General features: G+C 47.6%; 1 protein-coding gene across 3 annotated transcripts in view; it reads left to right on the forward strand.

Moving 5' to 3' along the window:
- Window positions 1–26,291, forward strand: part of LOC138497642 (polyamine-modulated factor 1-binding protein 1-like) — a 2,990,269-nt gene that overhangs the window by 1,554,740 nt on the left and 1,409,238 nt on the right. For all 3 annotated transcript variants that reach the window (XM_069621239.1, XM_069621237.1, XM_069621238.1), the window contains one exon: window positions 18,371–18,538. In XM_069621239.1, the coding sequence (XP_069477340.1) occupies window positions 18,371–18,538 (168 nt within the window). The remainder of the gene's footprint in view (window positions 1–18,370; window positions 18,539–26,291) is intronic.

A 26,291-nucleotide genomic window follows, 5' to 3' on the forward strand; every position in this document is an offset into this window, starting at 1 on the left:
CAGTCGGGTCCTCTGTTTCGTTGTCACCCTGGTGAGGGTTTGCTAACGAGGCCACCAATTGCCGCCAGGCCAGCAAGGGCCCTGCTTCTTCTTCGCCCCCCCTGGTGACCGCTTCAAACCAGACTACGGATTCAGCTTCCGCCCACCTCAAGAGGTCTGTCCACCATAACTCCACCCTAGGTCTGTGGGCCGCCTTCCAGCCCATGGCGATCCTACGTTTGGCCAAGACATAGGCCAGGTCCTTCATCTTTCTTATGTGTTTCAAATGCCGGGGTCTAGGGAATAGTCCAAGCATGCATGACTAGAGATTACACATTCCATACAAGCCGATTCCACATCCAGCACCCCCCCCCCGGCCAGCCAGTCTCGTCTTGACCTTGTTCCAAAATCTATGCACCTCCGGGCAAGCCCAAAACATGTGTAGCAGTCCCGCGTTCACCTCCCCACACCTGGGGCATTGCTGCATAGCTGATCCCCCAAACTTTGCAATCTTCCCGGGGGTTAGATAAGCCCTGTGGGTAACATACAATTGAAGCTGTTGGAATCTCGCAGTACGGGACACCTTTTTATGGTACCTCTGGGCCTGTTCCCACTGCTCATCCGTCATGGGTCCCCCCACCTCCTCCTCCCAATCTTGTCTCAATTGGAGCAACTCCTTCCCTACCCTTGCTTGCAGGAGCTCATATATCCTCGATATTTCGTGCCCGCCCTCCGATACATCATACATGGTTTCCAGGGAGGCATCTGGATCCCCCGCGAGCACTGTCTCCGGCCATCTTTCTCTAGTCTTTTTCACCAGCCTAGTGTACGTTATATATTGGCCACCATGTACTCCCGTCTCTTCCTGCAGCCGCTGAAAGTCCACCGCCTCCCCTTCCTGCCATATGTCCCTGAGGGTGGCTAGGCCTACCTGTTCCCAGTATCTGCGGACCGATTCAAGTAGTTGAGAGTAGCTCCCACACAGAGCCGCCAAAGGGGCCTGCTGGGAGTATGGTTCCGAGTCCCCCCCAATCTTCCATGTCCTGTGCCAGATCTCCCAGCCCAACCTCAGTAGCCGCCCCTTGCCCACCAGTTTATCTCTGCCCAACCACACCACTTCCATCAGAAAGTATGGGGCTGTATCTTCGCGCAGGAGCCTGGCTTCTGCCGAATCTTCAGTCGAGAGCCACCTGGCCACGTACTGCAGCTGCCCCGCCAGGTAATAGAGTTCGAAGTTAGGCAGGCCTATCCCCCCCCTGTCACATGGGTTCTGGAGCTTCCACAGAGCCACCCTATTCCTAGAGCTGCCCCACACAAAACCCCTACACACGCTGTGAAGTTTCGCGAATAGGCTCCTGGGTATCAGAAACGGGACGTTTATAAAGAAGTGCAAGAGTTCAGGCAGGACCACCATCTTGAGCAAGGCCGCCCTCCCCATCATGGTCAGGGGCAATCTGGACCAGAATACCATACTGTTCTTAATCCCCTCTATCGCCTTTTCCGTGTTGTGCTTGTGTTCTCGATCTTGTGATAAATGTTTATTCCCAAATACCTAAATGTTACGGGCTGCCATGGTATTGGCAGAACAGGCAGCCTCTGCACCGGGACATTCCTATATCTACCCAAAGGGAACAGGCTGGACTTCCCAGTGTTCACTGATATACCGGAGAGGACGGCGTACCGTTCTATCACCTCTAGGATGTACTGTAGGTTTTCTTCTGGATAGCGCAAATAAAGGAGCATATCATCTGCATATAATGATATCAGATGCTCTCCACTGGGCGTGTTTATGCCCACCTCCCCATATTGTTGACGCAGGCATATTGCCAGCGGCTCCAATGCCAGTATATATAGCATAGGTGACCAGGGACATCCCTGTCTGGTCCCCCTGCCCAGTTGCCAAGAATCTGAGACCGTGGACCCTGTCTTGACCCTCGCCATCGGGGTGCTGTAAAACAACTGGACCCATCTGAGGTATCCAGGTCCCACTCCATACCCCTTCAGGACCGCTTTCATCCAGGGCCACCGTACCGAGTCGAACGCCTTGACCGCGTCTAACAACACTATAGCCAGCTCGCCCGTGTCCTCCTCAGTTTGGTCTATGACATGGTGTAGCCTCCGGTGGTTATCGGTGATGTTCCTACCCGGAACATATCCCGTCTGATCTGGGTGTATCAGTTTCTTAATCACCCTCTTCAGTCTATTAGCCAGCACCGCCGTGAGTATTTTGCTGTCCTGGTTGAGCATGGACAACGGTCTGTAAGACCCGCGCTCCGCGGCCGGCTTGCCTGGTTTCAGGAGTGGGATGATTACAGCCTCGCGGAGGGACAATGGGAGTTCTCCCTTCTCATAGGCCTCATTGAAAGTGGCAAGCAGTGGCTGAAGCAACTCTTGCTGGTATGTTTTGTAGAACTCGCTGGGCAGCCCATCCGAACCCGGCGCCTTACAAGTGGGCAAGTTCCGAATCACTACCTCCAGCTCATCCGAGGTGACGGGTGCGTCCAACTCAGAACGTTCTAGATCATCTAAGGTGGGCAGCTCAATGTCCCCCAATGTGTCTAGTATGTCTTGGCCCATGTCCTCCCCCGTGTCCTCATACAAGTGTCTGTAAAACTTAAGGAATTCCTCATTTACCTCTTTCTGGGTGTTGCATATGCTACCTCCTTCGCCCTGAATCTCACTAATCACTGAGCGGGGGGTCTCACTCTTGTACAGCCAAGCCAGCAATCTGCCCGGCTTGTCGCCCCCTGCGTGTATCCTCTCCGTATATTTCCTGTAGCTGAGTCTGCACAGTGTATCCCAGAGTGCACTGCAGGACAACTGTAGCTCCTCTACTTTGGTTCCGTTATCATGAGCGGTGCTCACGCAACGCGTGAGCTCCTCTAGCTCCCTTTCCGCCTCCCGGAGCTCCCTTTCGACCCCCCCCCCCCTGTAGCCCGTTAACTTGGGAGATAGCTACCCCACGCACCACCACCTTAAAAGCTTCCCACAATGTGCCCACAGAGCTTACGCTTCCCGTGTTTGTATCAAAATATTCTTCAATGGCGTCCCTCAGGCCCTCCCGAAACCCCTCATCCTGCAGATCCTCGGTCCTAAGTCTCCATGTAGGGATCTGCGGTCGTGGGGGCTGGTTTCTCCAGTCTACCACCAAGGGCGAGTGGTCCGACAGCACTCGGGCTTTGTATTCTGCTCTTTCTATTTCTCTCACTATCCCGGCTGTTACAAACATGTAGTCTAACCTTGTGTACAAATCATGTGACGCTGTGTAGTGTGAGTACTGTCTATCCGTGGGATGCAGCCTTCCTCTAGGCCTAGGTCTTTCAGTAGGGTACCCGGCGCTTTAGCCGCCGGTGTCGTTTTTCCTGCCCTGTCCTTGGACCTATCCATACTGGGGTCTACGGTACAGTTAAAATCCCCCCCCCACACTACCGTACAGTTTACCGTAGAGGGTCCTAAAGTAAGCCGCTGTATCGTTATTGGGGGCGTACAAATTTATGATGTGTACTTCTCTGTTTTCCAAGAGACCCGTAACCACCACCATTCTACCCTCCGGGTCCACCGTAGAATCAAGCACTCAAAGCGGCACGTGGGGTGCCACCCAAGTGACAACCCCTCTGGCATACGCTGAGTACGCCACCCCCACAACGGTGCCCTTCCATTTCCTCCCGACCACCTCCAGCCTTTCCCTAGTGAGGTGGGTCTCTTGCAGCAGGGCTATGTCTACGCGCATCCTCTTCAAATACATCATCACTTTGTTACGTTTAAGGTAGCTGTTGAGGCCCCGTACATTCCAGGTCACAATTCTGAGATTACCCAATGCCATCTAGTCGGTCTATCTCCGTCCCATCCCTCCCCATAATGTTCCCCATGTAGGGTCGCTTCCTGGCTCTTTCCCTTCTGTTAACGAACCATGCCCCCCTCCCCCTTCCCCAACCTCACACCACTGCACACAACTCCCCCCCCCCCCCCCCACCAACCCCCAACAATAGCCCAGCTCCATCCCTGGATCTCAGGCCTACCCACGTCTGGACCCGTCTCGTGACCAAGAACAAGGACCCCGCGGGGTGTCACCAATCTAACAGTGACCTAACTAAGTGTACTACTATCGGGTGCAGAGGTTGCTCCCCAGGAGCTCCCAGTCATCTATTTAGGAGAAGTGAATTCAACGGGACCCGCCGGCAGATGCCGTGACTTCCCCCACACAAGCACAATATCAAACTATATTCTAGTCCCAATGTCATAGCTATGGCCTCACGGGTGCCTCTGCAGCGTGCTACTTATCTCCATCCGCTTCTGTCTGGGCATCCGATTCCTGTGGTCGACCTTGCATATCCAACCATTCCATCACGTCGCTCGGCGTCTCAAAGAAGAGGGATCTGTTCTTATGAATCACCTTTAACCTAGCGGGGTAAAGCAACATGTAGCGGTGGCCTGCCTCTCTGAGCCTCCTCTTCACCGTTCCAAAGTTCATTTGACTCTGTTGTACAAGCAGCGTGTAATCCGGATACGCTGTTATATTCGCTGACCCCCTTTCTATCGTGCCCCCTTTCTGGAAAAATTCGAGAATCTTCTCGCGGTCACGATAGTTCAAGATCTTTGCAATCAACGGCCGCGGGGGGGGCTCCTGGGACCGGTCTCCTGATCAGGGCCCTGTGCGCCCTTTCAACCGCGAACCCCTGGGTCAGCTCTCTGCCTGTAATCTCCTGCAAAAGCATGGTTTCAACGAAATCCGTGGGGTTCGATCCTTCCATTCCCTCCGGTACCCCCATTACCCCCACTATGCGAATGTTATTGCGCCTGGCGCGCCCCTCCGCCTGCTCTGCTCTGTCCTCCAAATTGCCCACTCGTTGCACGAGGGCATGAAGTTCCTTGGCGTGTGTATTGCACGCCTCCACGGTCGGGGCCAACTCCTCCAGTTCCCCAGTGCGTTCCGCGATCGTTCGCACATCCTGGCGCAACAGGTTCACTTCTTCTCGGACCGCTCCTATCTTGAGGCCCTCTTGCAACTCTTTCATGGCCCGGCCCAGCTTTGTCTCCCAGGCCACCTTCAAGTCGGCAATTGCTGCCAGCACCTCCTGGATAGTACCCGTTGGGTCCGTCGCTGCCGCAGGGGTTTCTTTGCTCTTGCCCCCTTCCGCGCCCAAGGGCGACCTGGCATAGGTCTCCATCGTAGGCTGTTTGATCCGGGGCCGCACCGCCTTGGAAGACATCCTGTTGCATCGATTGGGCCCACGCGCCCAGCTGTATCCTCGCGGGGTTCGCTCGTCGGCCCCTTCACAGCGAGGTTTCGCTGAACCTGGATTCACTCTGCTGGCTCGCCACGACCCATGGCCTCTGCAGTGGGGGCTCGCCCTTATGTTCTTGCCTTCAACCCGAGGCGCATGCGACCCGTCTATCCGGTTGGGCTCGCCCACGTTCCGACCAACCTTGTCTTCCTCAGCTCGTCGGACCTTTAATGGCCCTTTGTCCACAGGCGGCCATCTTGGGTGCTCCCCTTCCTTTGCACAACCGCCACCTTTTCGGGGTCTGGTTCCGTGAATATGCAGTCTCGCCGTTGAGGAGGGCACGCACCGTGTGCCCCCCACTTTCATACGCCTTTAGATGCACCGTGGGCTCGGAAGTCTGCCAAAAACCATCACTTTTTTTCAGGATCGGATCGGGAGCTCCCCTGGCACTAAGAAAGGGGGTACAGCGATCCTCTTTGCAAAAGGACTAAATCCACAAATTCTGGAGACCAGACAATGCCCTGAGGGTCACTACAATGCGGTTAAGTGCCTTATGGTCCGGCAGCTGTACGCATTTATCTCAGTTTATGCCCCCAACGATGGACACAGCACCTTCTATGAGGCACTGGGCAACACTCTCCTCACGTTTGCGGAAGGCCAAGTTGTTATTGTAGGATACTTTAATGGGGTCCCTGACCCGGCAAGAGATAGATCACATCCCCTGACCCCCAAAGATTTCAAACTCGCCATCAGCCTCCTTCATCTCTTCCAGACTCTAGACGTTGTGGATACATGGAGAGTACTTCACCCCGCTGAGACAGACTTCTCTTTCTACTCCCATGCGCATAGGACGTTCTCCCGGGTCAACCTCCTATTGTCTTCCCCACAGGTCTTGGCCTATGTCGATGAGGTAACCATCGGGTCTAGGATACTATCCGACCACGCTCCGATAACGCTGGCCCTCTGGGCGCATTACCCAGACCCGATCCCGCAACGCTGTTGGTATCTGTATGATCCCACCCATTCTCAACGAAATGCCTTTGAAAGACGCGATTTGCCAAAACAATCAAAAACTTCAAGGAAAACCCAAATGAAGAGACCTGCCCTGCCTTTGAAAGACGCGATTTGCCAAAACAATCAAAAACTTCAAGGAAAACCCAAATGAAGAGACCTGCCCAGCCAACACTTGGGACGCCATTAAGGCGGTGGAGTGGGGAGAACTGATTGCATAGGGGGAAACGTACCATACACGCAAACAACAAGCCCGACTAGTCCTCGAGGAGGAGGTCCAAAAAGCTGAAGCAAATCATAAATGTAAAGGCTAGTGTCCGAACACCCAAGGGGCCATCCAGGCGGCCCAGAAAAAACTGGAAGCCCACTACGCGGAGAACACAGCACATCTGCTAGCCAAATCCAAGCAACATTACTATGCCAGGAACAATAAGGCAAATAAATTACTGGTGGAGAAGCTGGCCAAGACGAAGAGGAAAAATATGATCACTGGGCTTCGCGAACAACAAGGCAAGGTCCAATATGTGGAACAGGAAAAACTTCGGCTGGTGGCGGCCCACCTATCCGAGGTAATGAACGCATAATCGCGAGACCAAGAGGAGGACTCAGAGTACCTGCGGAGGGCGGCGCTCCCCCAGCTGAAAGACTCGATCCGGGAGAGCCTCAACGCCCCGATCTGAGGTGAGGAGGTTGATGCCGCTATCAAATCCCTTAAACCTAGTGCCCCAGGCCGTGATGGATACTCAATTAAATTCTATAAAATCTTCCGCCCCAATTGACTCCTACCCCTGGTCACCCTATTGAACTCATTTGGTGGATTTGGTTCCGTTATCCCTTCCATGCAGGAATCCATCACCATCCTTCTACTCAAACCAGGCAAGGACCCCTCGTAAACATAGACGCCAATATCTACTCCAAAATTCTGGCAAACCACCTGGAAAGCGTCTTGCCCAAAATAATCAACCCGGACCAAACAGGCTTCATTAAAAACAGGTCAGCGGGGAATAACATCCGCAGAACCCTAACTCTAATCGATATTGCAACCCAGGACTCACAGAAGCTAGCGCTCCTGGCCCTAGATGCAACAAAGGCATTTGATAAAGTTGACTGGGCTTTTATGCGTTTGACTCTGGAAGTATTCCGCTTTGGGCCGATTTTCCAAAAATTTGTCTTGGCTAACTATCAATCCCTGAAAACTTTTCTTAGGGACAATGGCTCCCTCTCGGGCCCAATCCCCTTAACCTGTGGAACCATGCAAGGATGCCCACTATCCCTGCTCCTTTTTGCCATGGTTATGGAGTCCTTTGCCCAGAGAATCCGATTAAACTCAAGGATCAGGGGCTCCCAGATTGGTACCTCCCAGCACAAAATTGCCCTCTACGCAGATGACGTCCTCTCCGTCCGAACTTCTCTTTTCTCTCTGAAATTGATAAATTTGGGAAGGTGTCGGGCTTCACCATCAATTTTGATAAATCCTTGGCCCTGGGGATAGGCTTAGAGTCAGGTGAGCGGGAATCCTTTGAAACCCTCTGCCCAGTCCAATGGAGCGAAAAAGTTATTCCCTACCTGGGAGTTCAAATTCCCGCTCCCCTGGGAGAGGAATATCGGGCGAATTTCCCCCCACTCTTTAAAGGTCTTGAGAGGGACTTGGACCAATGGCTGTCACAAGAAATCTCACTTATCGGGCGCATTACCACCCGTAAAATTAACCTCCCTCCGAGGTTCTTATACGCTTGTTCTTCCTTGCCCACCACGATCCCTCTACCCCCTCTCTGCCGCTTGCAGAGGAAAATGTTCTGGTTCATTTGGAAGGGTAGAAAGGCAAGGATTCCCCAGAGAACAATGATGAGCAGCGCCAAAATGGGTGTGTTGGGGGTTCCAGACCTGTGTGGGTACCAGGTGGCAGCTCAGCTGGCTCACATTAGGACATGGCTCATGTCCTCTGAGCACCCGAAGTGAGTGGAGGCCGAACAATCCTGCCTGTCACTTCCCCTGCACTTCCTCCCGCACATCTTGCCCCCACTGTGCCAGCATTGGAGGAAGATGCTGTCCTCCACTAAACATACCCTTAGCTCATGGGACTGGGTTTTGAGGCGTACAGGCACTCCGAGGGTGCTGGGCCCCTCCTCCCCAATATTCCATAACCCGGCTTTCTCCCCAGGGTTCCATCTCTTGAATTTTAAAAACTGGATTGCGGGTGGTCTTGAAACTCTGGGACAACTCTTTGAGGGAGACCAGCCTCGCTCTTTCGAGCAATGCATAACAGCCTTTCGGCTCACTGAGGCAGATAGATTCCCCTACATTCAACTACGGCATTGGTGCTCTTAGCCCCTAACTCGCCAAGTGGGGATACGCACCCCCAACTCCCTCGAGCTCACCCTAAAAGACCTCCTGCCACATGGGAAAATCACCACCCTCTATAAACCTCTCCAGGAAGACATTCTTTCCACAAGGGCCCCATATATGTCGCAATGGTAGACGGACTTGGGACACCCCCTGGAGGACCAGACGTGGGTGGACATTTGGGCACAGACACATTCTTCCTCCTTTTGCATCAACAACAGAGAATGCGCCCATAAGGTACTCCTGCGCTGGTACTACCCCACACCCCTCAGACTTCACTGTGTTAACCGAGCCCTGGACCCCTGCTGCTGGCGCCTATGTGAACAGCCGGGATCCTATTTCCACATGTGGTGGTCATGTCCAAAGGTGGATACTTTCTGGAGACAATGCATTGCCACTAGTAAAGACATCACCCAGGCGGCAATTCCATTAGAACCGGAACCCATCCTGTTAACAGCCCCCGTCCCATGGGTTTACCCAAGATCCAGAATACGCGCCAAGCCATTGACCCAATGTCTCCAGGCCGGGAGAATCACAGTTGCCTGCACTTGGAAGACCACTGAAGGGCCATTCCGATAAAAATGTGGGACATATTGATCGCGGAAAAAGTGTCAGCAGCCAAGGCAGGTCTCCTACATAGCTTCTTTTCGAATATCTGGGCACCATTTCTAGACTATGACCAGACCTTTCCGGATCTAACTAATAAGCCCTCCCCCCTCCCGAGGTCAGAAGGGTCCGGTCCTTGGCTCGGAGGGAGAACTTCCAGCGGCGAGGTCCCTAGAGCCGGGCCGGGAGGGTTGTGGGGACTGTAACCGGGGCACGGACACGCAAGGCTCGCACCCGCTCCTTGCAGACAACCGAACGGGGATATTAGATGTGTTCTTTATTTACTTGTACTATTGTCACCTATGTGCTGGTTTAAAATAAACATATATTTTTAAAAAGGGTTGCCACAATACCCACTCATTACTGGGAACACAAGGACGAACCTTGCCTCCAAGTGTGTTCATAAGCACCATCAGCATTGTCAGAACTGAATGTGTAACGCACAATGCCCTGAAGTCTCTTTGCTAAGATACGCATAGTGGGGGAGGATGATCGTCAGATATGTAGGCCATGCAGGGAGAGTTTTTGCGGCAACATATACACCAAGTGGAAACGTCCTCCGTTTGACTCAGTTTGGGATCTGGTGAATCTTCACCCCTGCTAGCAGTCTTCTCAACCATTTGTTGCTAGCTTTGCTTTGTAAGCATGTCCTTGTCCTTGTATTCAGGTTCATACATAAACCCCTGTATACCAGCCATGATAGGTGATGAATGAAAATAAAAGAACTGTTTGAAAAATAGTGTGTGTGTATATATATATATATATATATATATATATATATATATACATATAATCAAAGCTAATTTAGCAATGTGTTTAAAGAAAATACAGTGGTTAGTGTAGTAGTTCATTTCCGAAAAGCAAAAAAGTCCATAATTTGTTAAAATAAATACACAAATACTTAAAAACAATTCAATGAACCATAGTGAATATAAAGCATCAATAGACACATTGTATAATAAACAATTACATAAGGTACTGTGAGGGGTCAGAAATGTGAGCAAGACAATGTTGTAAAGGTTTTTCATAAATTACGATTTTATTAACTTAAAAGGGTTCGATAAACACCCCACAATCCCTACTCTGAAGAAGATTTCCCTGCCTATCAAAATAAAGGAAACACTCTAACAAAAGGAATCTGTCCCTCACACGTTTACATACAACAAACATATAAAGAGAATATATGGCAATTCATAAGTAACAAAAATAACAGTTATGTCCAACATAAACCTAGTAACTGTTACTCCTTGTACCCTGGGTGAGATCCCCTTTCCCAGATTCAAAGCAGGAATTTCACACAGTTCAAAATAGGAAGGTTCGGTTTTGCAACAAAGTTCTGATGATGATTGTTTTTCTTGCTGCAAAAGCCTCTCACTTGGTCTTTAACTAACAGTTCAGATAAACAACAAATCTTAATCCCTCCACTTTTCACAAAGAGTTGAAAACAATTTCTTAAGAAACAAAACACTCCCTGATTCCTTTGTGCCAACAGCAATGTTTTGTCAGGATGGTTCCAGAACAATTCACATAATATGTTAGTGGTCTTGCCACTTTCAACAGCAATATTTTGTCAAGATGATTCCACAACAATTCACAATATATTTTGTTGGTCTTGCCACTTCTTCACAGCCTTTAATCACAACACAGTACTTCAACAACTTCTTCCTGGTATACTAACCTGCCAGGTCTACCACTACAAAGTCCCTGCCCATGTATACTCGCCTGGCAGGACTAAAAGCTTCTGACACTACTGAAAGTACTTCTGTGGCGAAATTGACTTCAAACAACTTAGCAAAGTCTTTTAAGACTTTTTCAACAACATCAGTATTAACTACTACTTCTGGAAAGACATGATCCACATTTGAAGTGTTCATGGGGCGCCAGACTGGGGGTGATCCCATAAAATAGAGATCCGGTAGAGCATACGCTCAACCAAAGGTGGTGGCGAGATGTCAGGAAGGAGACCAGGTTGAACGTGTAGTCCGCAGAACGTCACCGATACCATTAGCAACTGAAAGTCTCTATGTGTAGGCACCAGAATGCTGTCAGGAGATCTGGGAGTGTGAGGAGACGAACACCATAGAGTGAGCGCAATCAGCGTTCCAAGAGAGGAAACAGAGTCCCAAAGAAAGAAGGCTCCTGAATCCATTTTTCCTCCAGATAGAAGGTAATGGGCAGAACAGAAAGCATGGAAGATTCAAGGTAACTATTACCCATTGCAGTTTACTTGTCTCAATAGGAATTGTGAAGCGAACTTAAAACCAACGGCTAATATCCATGAAGTTTGGAATCGAAGAGAAAAGGCTAATGTAAGGTTGGACAATAAGAAACGGAGACAATTTTGATGAATCCTGAAGAATCCCTGCCTAAAGTCTCCTCCCAGGTGTCCAGGCGAAAGGCAGATGCTTCCTGATCCTAACCCTGGGGTAATATTAGCCAGGTGGATCACCTGAGAGGAGAAGGGCACCAAGAGACTAGGGTGGCTCTGTTCGGAGAAACACAGTACTCATCTTCTTCGTATGGGTGAGACTTCCATGATACCAGAATACCTAATGGCATGCTGCCAGAGAAAGGGTCCCCTTTCCAAAAACACCCAAAGTGTTAGTAGTAAAAACCTTTATGGTCAACATGGGAATAGAACATATAAAGATCAGAACATAATCTGATATATATGATTCCCCTTTCATTTGAACTATGAAATGAAGAATCAACCATTAATTACTCTAAAGCCTTTTTATGGAAGTACTTTCTATAAACAGAATGGGTTGGATAAGGTCAAAATGTAAACCTTTGGTAAAAGGGGGAAAAAGAACCTTAGGGACTTCAAGTCCCATAATGCCCTAGGCACTGGAACGAGGAAGAAGGGCTTGGAGGCACAGAACTGCAGTATGCAGTTGTTTCTAATGTCCCACACCTTAGTGGGACTTTCTACTATTTAAAGCCCCTTCAGGTGCAGGTCATTAGAAGCAGTAGGAGGAACAGTCAACAGCCGTGTATACAGCAAGGGCAGAGAAATGAGGCCGCCAGTACTGCCACTGTTGGTGTAGCGGATTATCGTGCTGAGGGAGTAGCAGAAGTGAGAAGCCTAAACTGCAGAGGTCACGCAGCGGGAAGCGTGACAGTGACAGACTGCCCAGTGGGAGAGAGAATCTCTCATTTGTCTGTTCTTAACTTTGGTGGCTGGCGAGTATTGGAAAATTCGAGGAGCAACGCAGGCTCCTGTGGTAAAAGGCACGGGACACGCTAGTACAACCAGAACTGTCAGAGAATCCAAACACAAAGACCGAAGAAGTTGCTGCAGCAGCGGGTACGGCGGATGCGCATGGAGAAACCGGTGAGTTGGCTTTTGATAAGTGACCCCGGGGCACTCCGTGAAAGACAGCTGGTTGTTTGTCGATGTTTTGAATGCCGAACTAATGGTATTTTTTGTGCAATCCTTATATTGATTGGTAACAAGAGAAGGAGTTTTACAACTTTTATTGCTCAAATAAACCGGGGGCAATATTGAACAAGATTGTGACCAACATTGCCAAAGCCAAGAGGGGACAATATTGAAAGTAATCTGTAACCGACATTACCAAAGTAAAGAGAAGGCAATATTTAAGCCAAATAACAATCGGCATTGGCAAGGGCAAGTAAGGGCCATTACAGAGAAAAGGGGAGACAGTTTTCTTGATGAGAGTAACATTTATACAAAACCCTTCTCAGCAGTTACCTGGTGTGATAGTAGAAACTCAAAGGTGGCAGGAAAGAAGCTCTCCTTGTGGAAAGTATCAATAGGGAGAGGAATATAACCTGCATTACATATAACAAACAAATCAGTGGAACAAACAACATCAATTGGTGTTTTATCCATGTGGAAGAAGTTGAGAATTTCAAAGTTATTGAAAGTCAAACACTTTACTAATGTTTGAAATTAACCTCATCACAGAGTACTTGTAATAGTGGTAGGAGTTTTATCCTGGCAGGCGACTACACCAGGAAAGGGGTGGGTAGTGGTAGTCCTGGCAGGTTAGTGGACCAGGAAGAAGATATTGAAGTACTGCATTGTGGTGAAAGGTTGTGGAGGAAAGAAGTGGCAAGGCCACGAATGTGTTTGGTGAACTGTGGTAAAACCATCCTGACGAAAACATTGTTGTTTATAAAGAAATCATTTGAAGTAGTTGTCCTTTATAAACAGGAGTGCCAAGTGAAGCAGAACTTGGCTATTGAAAGGAACTTTGAATTACCCTTGAAGCAGGCCTGTATCATTCAGGAAAACCTTTGTTAATTGGAACTTTTATTTGTAACATTTTACATTACTCCTGGGGGAGGGGATCCAACCCTGGCTGCCAGGATATTTGGTTATGAAGGTTATATTGGAATATAAATGTTATTTTGTTGATTTTGAACAGTAATATAAAACATATATGTTTGTGGCAAATTATAAGTGTGAGGGACAAATAACGTTGATGATAGTGTGTTTTCCTTTATTTTTAGTTCTATGGGCAGGGAAATACTCGTTAAGGTAGGGAAAGCAAGCTGTTTATTACACCCTTATAATTTAATGAAATGGCTACTTGTGAAAAACCTCTATCAAGTTGTCTGCCTCGCATTTCTGACCACTCACACAATGCTTAAAAATGCCCTGGAAGAGGGGACCTCTATAAGATATAAGTGTAAGCTGTGAACCCAACAAGTTGAGGATACACTGGTTAATGAGAAAGCGAAACAAGGGATGAAACAATCTTGGGAAAATGAGAAAATAACTTTCTTTAAGGTAAGTCGTGTAGTGTTAAAGGGAAAGAAAGACATTGTCAAGAACATATACCTGTAACCCAGATAAAGAATCAAGAGACTCAAGAGAGTTGAAATTGTTATAAAGTAAGAGTGACCACCCCTGAAGATAGAATTCCCACAAAAAGGCCAGCTGATGTTTCTACTGTTAAGAAACAGAGAAAAAAGAATCCATGTGAAGAAAGTAATATCAAGTTTTCCCTTTGAGAATTGAAGATATTAATACAAAAGGTCCCAAGAGACTATCTGCGAATTAGATACTGAAGACTGGTACTATAGGAGAATGGAGTAATTCTCCTACAGTAAGTTAGTTTATCTAGTGGTAGGGTCAGTTAGGGTAGTTTTGGACCATAGCTATGATATCATAAGTAATTTATAAGGCACCTGTACACAAATGTTTCTAGGCACGACAAGACAAGGGAGGGAAGACACGACGAACAATCTTACTAGACCTTGTATCATTCAGATCGTGCAAGTACGAGAACGAAAAGTGCAAGGGAGAGAGGAGGGGAAAACAGGGCAGTAATGTTGTGAGTAAGTGCAGCCAGGGAAGCACGGCTCTGTGTAGTGCAAGGAGAACAAGGAACTGTAGGGTTACAGTTACAATCCCTTTGTGCGTGGTAGGCCTAGAGGCAGTGCAAGGATGACTGATCAAGAAAGAGTCTGGTACCCAGTGAGATTCTAAGGGTAGCCAAGCAACCAGTCAGCACAGCAGACAGGTAGGTCAGCAGAGGAGGCAGACTGAGAAAGCATAGGGGAATAGGAAAGTTTTGAGCTGCTTCTGGAACTTCAGGTGGTCCGGCTCATGTTTGAGAGGGTCAGGGAGGCCATTCCAGAGGGAGGCACCTGCAGAGGAGAGAGATCTACCCCCCACTCTCTGCCTGCAAAAGCGTTTAACCGTTAGAGAGTGGGAGGTAGCTGAGTGAAGGGCTCAAGACGGAAGGTATTTTGGAAGAAAGCGTTGGATGTAGTGCAGGCCCTGGCCCCAGAAAGCCTTGTGCACAATGGTCATTGTGGACGCTTTTCTTTGGACATTCATGACTGACAGACAAGCACCTTAGTAAGATAGACAGGTACCACCCATAGACATAGGTTAAGTTAGGCCTTACATTCTTAATTTAATAAAAGATTGAAGAACATTCTGTGAGGGGTCAGAAATGAAAGCCGGATACAAAGTTGTCATGTTTTTGGTTAAAGACTATTATTAACGTGAACAGGTTGGGGAAATCCCTCTCTGACCCTGCTCTCAGAGGAATTTCTCTACCTAAAACCAAAAACTAAGGATGTGTCTTTATGTCCAAACATTCTATCCTGACCCTCACAGTACAAACTAAATAATAAGGTGAGAAGGGAAACGTCTTTAACTTGGTATTTGCAAAAAGTGTTCATAAATAAAAATACAAATGTAACATCTCCAACATAAAAGGTCTCCAAGGTAAAATAAACTTGGCTCTAGCGTCTGGCTCCCTTCCCCTGGATTATTCAATGGGATCGCAATGTCTCTTGGTTTAACAGTTGTGTGTCTCTTTTCTTAGCCCACAACTATCTTATGTACAAAGCTGTTTAGCCTTGTAGTTTCTTTTTTTGGAAAAGTTCCTTCTTGGTTCAATCAAACACTGTCCTTTCTTGGGACTTCTCTGTGGGTTTGCCGTTGCCCGGTATATTCCCCCGCCAGGACTTCTTATGCACTTCGACTTGCCTGGTATAGTCAGCTGCCAGGACTTCTCATATAGTAGTAGCTGCTTGATTTACTTGCCTGCCAGGACTTATTTCCATATACTTGTAACATTTTCTCTCTGCATTCACAATTGCATATCTTTTCCTCGGTTCGGTTTGTTTAGTTCTTTCAAGGTTCAGTTTTTAGCTTTTCCCATATCAGCTTTCCGTGCATTCATACATTGCTGGGGGTGTATTTCTATTCTGCCTTTTTGACTCACAAATCGTATTATTCTTTCTGTCTCTGTGGCTTTGCAACGTTCAAATTGTGTCTGGTGAGGTGGCCGAAATGCACTGTGGTTTCCACTTTGCTTGGGCTGACTCACCAGCTATGTGGCGTCCCATTTGCGTTCACACGACATAGCTCTGCCACTTGCCTTCCACTCTGGACCACTTTGACATCTCTCCAACTTCTCCCGCAGCTCCGCTCCTGAATGCCTGCTTTCCTCCAGATCCTGGTGAGAGTAACGCTGCTTCCTCCAGCTGCTGAATGCCGAGGAATTGTCTTGTGGTTCATGTCATTTCTGTGGCCCTGCTTGTTCTCGCAATTATGTTTTCCCTCTTTGATGGCGAGCCTCTTGGCTCTGCCCCACCGGCCCGTGCCTCCAGCTTCCACATCCCTCCAAGGGAGATGCAACATCTTCTCCTGAGCAGCCTCTCATTGTTTGGTTTCCATTTTTAAATGTCACGTGCAGAGATGCCTTCACAAAACTACTACTCTCATTGAGCTCGAAGCTCTTGCTGCTCTGCATCATTTCCTTCATCCTCTTGCCTTAGTACTTAGGTGGTTGTGTGAACTGGAGTCCACTGATATGAACTGATACATAGTGCTTGGAGAGTGTCTCTCAATGATTTGACATGAAAGATCAGGGAGTTTGGCCTAAAGAGTGTTGGGAAAAGGCTTCTGTATTTTCCCCAAAAGGGAGGAACAAATGTATGGCAATAGGCCATTAGGGTATTGGGTTGAAGGGGGTAGTTTTCCATGGGAAAATGGGGGATACCGCATCACATACAATGAAGCCATGATATCACCCTGGTGCTTCTCTCCTCTCAGGTGATCCTCCCTCACATAGCGCCCCCCACGGTCAGGATCAGGAAGCGGCTCCCGTCCCCTGGCCACATGGGAGGAGGTAATCGTCGGGGAATCCGCAATGACTCCTTTGGATTCATCACAATGCCCTTCGAGAGTCTGCGGCCTACTTCTGACCTGCCACAGTGTCTAGTGTGAAAGTGTGTGTTCCATTGTCACATGGCAGAGGATTGCTTGGGATGAGGTTGTTATTTTGCAAAGACAGAAATATATTTTAGAGGCCAAGACTGCTCCATTTTGTGACCTGTCGGAGCCCTAGGAGTCTTTTCCTCTACTATGGCTTGCAAGTCTTCTAGAGACATAGATGGAAAGGGCATTTCTTCATATACTATTTTGTGGCCTTCACCACATGGTAATGTATACACTACTGATTGGTGGAATTGAGCATTGCTTTTTGGGCGCTAGTCTAACAAAATGCAGGAGTAGGCTGCTGCCGCAGCCAGAGACAGCTGTGCTTAGTAGGCTGGGGATAACCCGTCAAAAGCCTCACTAATGTCGGAGATTCCAATCCGTCTTTGAAATATTATCGGAGGAATTTATCCTCTGGGACATTTTGAAACGGAAATTGCAGTCTGGCACACTTAGGAAGCATCCATCAAACCCTGCTAACGTATGTGGGCGTGGATCCTCATGTGATGCACATAGAACGGAAGCGGCCCACATGTATGAAGTGCAACTTGTGCAGTTTCATGAGCATTCTTTTTCATTTGCCCTTACAGATAAACTTCTGGGAGCTATGTGGAGAATGGTGTCTTTTAATGAACATTGCACCAGTAACATTGTTGAAAACTACCAGCAGCATAAGGTACCGAGTCTCCAAACTTGCCCACGGTGCCATGTTAGGCCGTTCCTTTTGCATTGTTGTTTAGGGCCGCCTGGGCCTGGGCATGCACACTTGATGCAAAAACAGATCCTTGTGCTTGAATGGTGCCAGGTACAGGGAGTGAGCGTCCGAGTGCGAGGTCTAGGAGGAAGGATTTTTAATGGTAATGTGTAGCAATTTCCATAGCAGAACACCTCCCTGTATATCTGTCTAACTTGCTGGCTCCCTGCACTAGGTAGTCTGTGGTAGTCAACATGTATGTTTTTGTATCCTTCTATTTTCGCACAAGAAATGCTGTTGCGGGGAATCATTTTAAATCGGATAATTGGACAAGCATTTACCTAGGCTGCTTTGCAAGTCTGCATGATGAAAGTGGAATCTCATTACTCGCCTTCTATCGCGCATCACTTGCTATGGAAAATAATGCACGCCTGATGCACAATTATTTTTAATATATAGCTTTACAACAGAGCCAGCTGGGTGCGAAAACCGGTTCAAACAGCCAAATTAGTTTGACTGTGGTGATCTCGTCCTACTTTTTTCCCAGGGCAAAAAAGGAGGAAACGACTGAACGCGAGGTTTGCACTTGTTATTTTCAGGTGTGCGAAAAGATAATAATGTACACTATCTTGATGCATGTTATAGGTTTGGTGATTAGGGGGCGGCGGTGTGACTATATGAATGGAGCAGTGTTCATGCCAGAACAACGTGAATGGGAAGACACGTACTTGACGTGCATCTTTAACTTAGATTGATTAAAACCAAAATAACACATTTTGACATCTCGTTGATTTTTCAAAGCTTCAGGACCGTGAGCAGCGTTTATTCACACTTGAGGAAGACATTGGACATATTCAAGAGAAGCACAGGTGTGCTCGAGAGGAGCTGCTGGAAGTGCAGTCACAGTTGAAAATGGCGCAGATGAACTTATCCAGTTGCGAGAACCAGCTCCAGCACCATTGCAAGCAGGTAAGCAATGGCTCCCGGGACACGGCCTAGGCCAGACACAGCGTTTGCTTGATGATCGGGGAAGGTATCGTGTTGGAGCCAAAGACCACCATGGAGGTGTAATAATGGCCGCCAATGGTGAGCACACAGCCAACAGATAAGGCTGCTGTGGTTGTGTGTGTTAGGTTACAAAGCTTGTATACTGTTACAACCTACACAGGAGTGGTCTGAGTGCAGAGGCTTCTCTGGAGGTTGTCAAATTCCACACCCTGTGGGAGCTTTCAAAGTGTTCATGGGTCTTTTGTGTGGTGCACTGTATGCCATCGCCTAAGACAGGCACTTGTGAACCATTTAGTGTTAAAAATATTAAATGACTGTGGCCGACCACTGAGCTAAGACTGTGTGGCCACAATGAAAGAAGCATTGCAGTCAATCACAGTACAAGGTAATATGCAATGTTGGTTGTCCACCAGGGGGGAGGTCGTCAGTGGGTTGGTTGCCGAGCTTGGGTTTGATATTTGCTCCTCTACCGCACTCAGAGGGAGGGCAGATAAAAGTGTACAGGGCTCGATTCAAGAATTCTCACCCTCATCAGGCTTTGATAGATCATACAAAATGTGCTTCTTAAAGTCACCCTTGCTTAAACAACCAGCACAATTCAAGCAGTCAGGAACTTCAGTGATCACTGTCTAGACTTAATTAAATAATACCTAATTTAGTCAAAATTAACAGCTTTAAATGAAAACGTTGGCGAATCTGAAGCTTCCCCTAGCAGAAAGAACATTTGGAATTTGTCTCCGTAGGGCTATAGAGCCTCAATGACCAGCAGTCTCCGGAGCGCTAAAGGGCCTGGGCGACCAGCAATCCTCAGAGCTCTAAAGAGCCTGTGCACCCAGCAATCTCCAGAGCTCTAAAGAGAGGAAGGGCCAGCAGTCTGTGGAGCTTTAAAGAACCTATAGGACCCGCAGTCTCTGGATCTCTAAGGAGTCTGGAGGACCAGCAGTCTCCCGATCTCTAAAGAGCTTGGAGGACCAGCTCACCAGTTTAATGCTAACTGCATTTTGAAGTTTAACAACTGACCAAGGTGGATGGTTGCTTTTCGTCAGTGTCTGGATAAGTGTTATGACACTCCACAAGATCCACTTGGTTTCTTCGAACTCATTCTTTCCACCTAATCTGGAACAGGCCATATACACAGGGAAATGTTGGCCTGAGAACTACAGTCCTGCACAGTGCCTCCAATATGCACCTAACAATAAAAAGGTTTGGGAAGGGAGGATGCGGAAGGCTGACTGATGGTCTTCCGTTTCCTGTGTCCTTATCTAAAAAGAAGTGATTTGGAAAGGTGGGCTAGGAGGGGAGACTGTATGTGGTGTAGTCTCGATCTTCAGAAATGACATCCCTTCAGTTTTACCACCTACTACAATTTAGGGCAAAAGGGTGAATGGGAGGGTATTGTGGTGTGGAGGAGGGGAACGTGGGCACTGTCTAGTTGCCTGGTCATTACTCGGTTATACCATTCTGCTTATTCATACACAAACAACCCCTGGACATTAGCACAGTGGGTATAAAAGCAAGAGTTACAAGTGCCTCCACCTGAACACCACCTGAACAGACTGTTCAATTGGTAACCAGTACACACAGATGAACTACCCCTGCACTCTGCTCCACAGTGTGATGATGCAAATCCATAGAGGACAAAACAAAGAAAAATCAAGCAGAGGTACATTGGTGGACGGCACCCTAAACAAGTAGTAGTTTTTGGCTTTACCAACCTTTGAGGGATGATGAAGCAGAGGCACCTTCTAAACTGGCACACATAAGAGTGGAAGAGTTGATAGGTGCTGAAACCAATCTGCTTTTTGCAAACACTCAGGAATGGCTGCTGGGGTCACATCTGACATAGGCCACTTAGCAGCACTTTTTAGACGAAAATGGCTTTCTCGCCGACTAGCAGATGGCCTTCACCAGAAAACACTGTTTTTAATTTGCTTTGCGCTTTTGTGATCCCATAGATGTACTAGCACATGGCATATCGTTATTGGCCTCTTCTCAGCCAATCAGAATGTTCAGAGTGCAGTCAACTACTTCTTGTATTGACAGTGTTCTCAAACACACCGTCATAGACAAGGATTAAAGAGCAGCAGCCAGGTGCCCACAGTTCTTTACACAGCACAAAAAGAAGTTGTTTGTGATTCTATTCTTTTCTTCTACATATATAGCGGCCTACAGCTCGCCAAAATCTCCCTATTAGAAACTCTAATTATCCCTCAATCCTATAGTTCTTTTCCTAGTTGGTGCTGATGTGCTGACTATCTACGAAAGGGGATAGAGAAGAGACTGACCCTCAACTAACTCACTACTTTCCTGCATCTAAAAACAAGACACTAAGGGGAGTTTTTACTCTTTATTCCTCCCTTTATAGTGTAATAAAAATGATGTGCAGTTAACTCTGCTTGCTTCATTTAAAAATAATTATTTTCTCAACGCATGCTCTCAATTAGTCTGAGTGTCCTGGGGGGTTCAGGGAATCACCCTGAACACTTAGAATCGTCAACCAGTTTCAGCGGGATTAGCTCTAGTCTAGCCGCTTTCTTCAGGACTGGAGCCAAGCCATGTGTTCCTTGGTATCCCTTTCTCGTTTGGATACTAGGTGAACCTGTGTGCGAAAACGAAACACAGAACACTGTGGAAAGAAGATATCAAGGAATAATGGTTCACAAAGAACAGATGAAATACTGAAAAAAAAGATATCTCTGAGTGGTGTATTAAAGAAACCACTGGTAGATTCTGGAAGAATTTACTCCAAGAATCACTTTTGAACACCCTGGAAAATCCTGCGAATTCCAACAGAGGGGTTGAAATAACAGACGAAAAAAAGACCTCTTCGGATTCGTGAAAAAAAACTGTTCTTGAAGAGAGACCAACCACATGGCTGGGCGCCAGTCCCAGAAGAAAGCAGCTAGACTATAGCTAATCCCGCTGAAACCGGTTGGCGATTAAAAGTGTTCAGGGTGATTCCCTGAACCCCTAGGACACTCAGACTAATTGAGAGCATGCGTTGAGAAAATCATTCTTTTTTAATGAAGCAAGCAGAGTTAACTGCACATAATTTTATTGCACTATAAAGGGAGGAATAAAGAGTGAAAACTCTCCTTAGTGTGTTGTTTTCAGATACAAGAATGTAGTGAGTTAGTTGAGGGTCGGTCTCTTCTCTATCCCCTTTCCTAGATAGGCAGCACATCAGAACCAACTAGGAAAAGAACTATAGGCTCGAGGAATTGACTGTGTTCTGACAGAGTAACGACAATGCAGTTCCAGGTAAAAATGTTTTCAGCAAGACACTTTCACTGAGGGAGGACCTCTTTTGCCCTGTAACATCCTACTTAAAACCCCAAAGAGAAAGCGAAAACATGGGAAAATATTTTTCACTGAAACTGTTTACTTTTTTCCAACATCTTACATATGGTCATGTTTCACCCGCCTGTAGTTTAACCAAGTTGCAATTAAAATGCATTACTCATGAAAACAACCTTGTTTTTAAATACTTCAAAATAAAAGCACGTTTAATTGGCTTAGTTTGTCTATTTACTTTACTCATTATTAAGTAACGTTTTTTTCACCATCATAGCTCCAAAATATGTAGTTGGCACTACCATTAAGTGCTCATACCTTTAGACCTCAGGGAGGGGTCATTATTGCTTGGGATAATGACCTTCCCCAACATACTGCCCTCGGTTTTGCCTTGGGCCATAACTTGGTGGCAGATCATTATTCCATGATAATGACATCTGTGTTGTACTATAAGACTAATATGTATAATAGTTCATATTATGTAAAGTGTCTTGCATTGTGATTAAGGATACCCCTCCCCCTCACAGTGTTTATGTAGGGGTTATGTTCTCCAGCATGGGGTCTGGCATGCATTCACATGCTCATGAATATTCCCCAAGGTCAGGCTGGGAATCCTCGGTAAAGAAAAAATCAGTTTGTTTTGTTTCTGAACTGTCTTTCTACTAATAACCAATCACTGGTCTCTGGGTCATACTGCCCCCAGTCAATGACTGCCCTCTACCTAAGCCCCTCCTCTGGCAGCCATCTTCAGATTTTTACCGCACGTTCAAGTGTTGGGAGTCCTCGTGCTGTAGCTCTCATGCTTTTACTACGTATTGTGTTTTTTTCGAGTCCGCAGATCGACCTGTTCGCGACGGCGGCGAACACCAAGTGCCAGAGGTTCGCCAGCAGGTTTCCCCAGCCGGTGAGCATGGGCGATGCATTCTCCTTCCCCTAGGATGGCCTGTTTCTGTATGCATTCCCGCCGTTGCCGTTGCTTCTGCGACTCAACAGTCAAATCAGACGGTCCCGGTGCAGAATGATCCTTGTCGCACCGGCGTGGCCGAGGCAGATATGGTTCCCGGACCTTCTGGACTTTTCAGCATCGCCCCCAGGCAAACTGTCGATGGATGCAGATCTTCTCGCCAGGGAAGGAGGCACCATCCTACATCACGACCCGGGATCGCTGAACCTGCAGGCCTCGCCCCTGCAGTACTAGAGTTCGGGGGCTACGATATGCCGGCAGACTGCAAGGAGGTACTTGCAAAGGCAATGGCGTCCTCGACTCTTAAGTGCTATGGACGTAAGTGGAAGAGGTTCTCTGTCTGGTGCCGTGCACAGAAGATCAACCCTCTAAGGATTACGGCCCCTCAAGTGCTGCCGTACTTGCTGTCGCTGGCCAAGTCGGGGCTGGCACATGCCTCCATCAAGATCCACCTGGTGGCTATCTCCCGCTACACAAGATCTCTGGGGCGGTCGTCGCTGTGGTCTCACCGCCTGGTGTAGGAGTTCATGAAATGACTGTTTCGCTCGTTCCCGCCGGTGAAGGCTCCGGCCCCGGCTTGGGAGCTCAATGTGGTGCTGACCAGGCTCATGGGTCCCCCATTTGAGCCCTTGCATTCGGCACTGCTGAAGTTCCTATCCTGGAAGACAGCCTTTCTTGTGTCCATCACTTCGGCACGACAAGTGGGAGAGATCCAGGCCCTCTCCTGTAAACCTCCATACCTGACATTCCACGAGACGAGGGTAGTGCTGAGGACGCACCCCTCCTTCATGCCCAAGGTGCCGTCAGACTTCCATCTCAACGAGCCCTTGATGTTACCTGTTTTCTTCCCGTCGCCTTCGTTGCCGGCTTAGACGACTTTGCACTTGCTGGATGCGGCTAGAGCGCTGAAGTTCTACGTGGACCGCACAAAGAGTTTTCAGAAGACATCACAGCTGTTTGTGAACTTTGGACCTGTGAACCAAGGGAAGGCCCTCTCGAAGGCATCCATTTCCAGATGGCTCTCCAGCTGCATCATGCACTGTCACCGGTTGGCAAACTGACCGTTGCCCGGCCGTCCAAGAGTCCATTCAACCAGAGCGATCGCTGCTACTACGGCGTTCCTGTCTGGTGTGCCACTGCTGGACATCTGCTGGGCTGCTACGTGGAGGTCGACACACACTTTCACGAGATTCTACTGCGTCGACCGGGATTCCAGGGAGGAGTCCAGAGTCGGCCAGGTAGTGCTGTGCAACCTGTTCGCTTGAAGGTGAGCCTGGTGAGGAGGTAAGAGATGCTTAATGTTGAGTTGTTGAAATGCTTAATGTTGAGCCTTGCCACCTCCCTTGGTTGTGCATGTGTCTACTGCTATGTAATCTTGTATTCATGAGCATGTGAATCCATGCCAGACCCCATGCTGGAGAAGTAACAAGTTACTTACCTGTAACGGTTGTTCTCCAGCATGGGTCTGGCATGGATTCACATGTAAACTCTCCCTCCAACCCCTCTGCGGTTCTTCTCTTGGTCCTACTGCCACTTTACGTGCTACCAAATCTGAAGATGGCCACAAGAGGAGGGGCTTAGGTAGAGGGCAGTCTTTGGCTGGGGGCAGTATGACCCAGAGACCAGTGATTGGTTATTATAGAAAGACAGTTTACACACGAAACTGAAAATGATTTTTTCTTTACCGAGGATTCACAGCCTGATGACGGGGAATATTCATGAGCATGTGAATCCATGCCAAACCCATGCTGGAGAACAACAGTTACAGGTAAGTAACTTGTTCCTTTCACACTATTGCTTGGTCAATGAAGGTTTGTTATCGACACCAGCTGTAGGTTACTTCTAGCCAACGAGATCTGATGAAGGATGAGTTTCAAAGCATACAAGATGTTGGTGCAAGTCATTGAAATCGGTTATTTAAGACACTTGCCCAAAGAACCCAGATATTTACAAAACTGTTTGTATTGGAAGATATGGTGTGGTCTTTTATAATGCAGTAATTAATATGTAACACACGCCTAACAATGGATTAATAAGAAGAGCCTAATTATTATCACTAAAGGCTCTGGCATCAGTGTTTAAGATGGAATTCCAGTTAGTTGAGTATAACACAAATTGCTGAGGCCGCAGTAATCATCCCCTTTCGCTGTGCCTGTTAAATCTGTGTTTTTTCCCCTACTGTGAATCATGCCAGTAAAGTTTGCATAGTACACAAAACTCGCAAAAACGCTTTTAATGCCTACTTCCAAAGAAGAAATGCTGGTTTAGACAATGAATGGGGTAAGGACCTTTACATCCGTCACACTTAGGGTGTTAACATACACAGTGGAGCTACGTAGGGAGCAACACAACTAGACTGTGCCTGTATGTCGAACTCAACTTTAGTAATGTTTCAGGCGCTCGTAAAGGAACTGAATTACAAGAAAACTAATATACAGTACCACCCGTCTGAATGATCCAGCCAAGCAATAGACCTAACACTTCAGTCCTGTCACTTTCACCCGCCTCCCAGGAGTGCGCTTCTTATGCAAATTGTTTGGGGCTGTTGCCTTTCATACTGCATGTGGGTATAATACACACGCCCCCTTAGATGACAAGAATTACTCAGAGTGTGGACAGATTAATTTTGCAGAAAGAATTAACTTGAATTTGTGTATTATTACTTAATGTTAAGCCACTTCTAAATTAGGGGTGGAATATAACACTGTGCAATGCGAAAACATAAAACACGCAAGACATAAATAGTTTGCATCAGGAATGAAAAGCCAAATGGAAAAAATGAATATCACCGAGTCTGGAATAGGGACAATATTTGCATGCGTATTATAACTCGTGCAGGTGCTGCTTCCCCAAAAGTGATGCACGCATTGCTGCAGCAAGTGCAACCCCTCTTAAGACCGTAAATTACATGTAGTTGTCCTCACAAGGCAATATATTGCCTCTTTACTGTGGGAAGCCAAAGGGTGTCTCACCCGTTAGTCCTCTGGGGCTTTTCAACCAGGTGGCCACGGCATGGCCATCACTTTTGGATCCAGTTCCTGGGGGTGGATCAGTGGGGGAAGATCACCTGGGCAAGGGGTTTTCAGGGAGTGCGGGTGAAACAGCAGATGGTGAGATGCGGTATTCCTTCCTTTCTCGTACCCATTATCCCTCCTATTTCATAGCACTCTCTGATGTCCTAATCCCTCCCCCCCTGGGCCGAGGAAGAAGGCGACTGAGAGTAACAATGCTAACTTTTACCTATCGCATTGGACATGTCACGCTTATTGGGTCATGCAAAGTCAGGCACTTGACTCTTAGTGCATACAACTGATACCAATTAGCTCTCCTCACACGGATAAAAGGCGGAACATAGAGACACTCTCTGTGCAAGGTGGAACACGAGTAAGAGCAGAACTTCTGGGGTGAAGGCAAACCTAATGGAGCAGAGCAACGTACCGAGTGATGAGAGGCACG

Source organism: Ambystoma mexicanum, chromosome 5q (genome assembly GCF_040938575.1).
Source record: "Ambystoma mexicanum isolate Mex_15411 chromosome 5q, UKY_AmexF1_1, whole genome shotgun sequence".
Taxonomy (NCBI): domain Eukaryota; kingdom Metazoa; phylum Chordata; class Amphibia; order Caudata; family Ambystomatidae; genus Ambystoma; species Ambystoma mexicanum.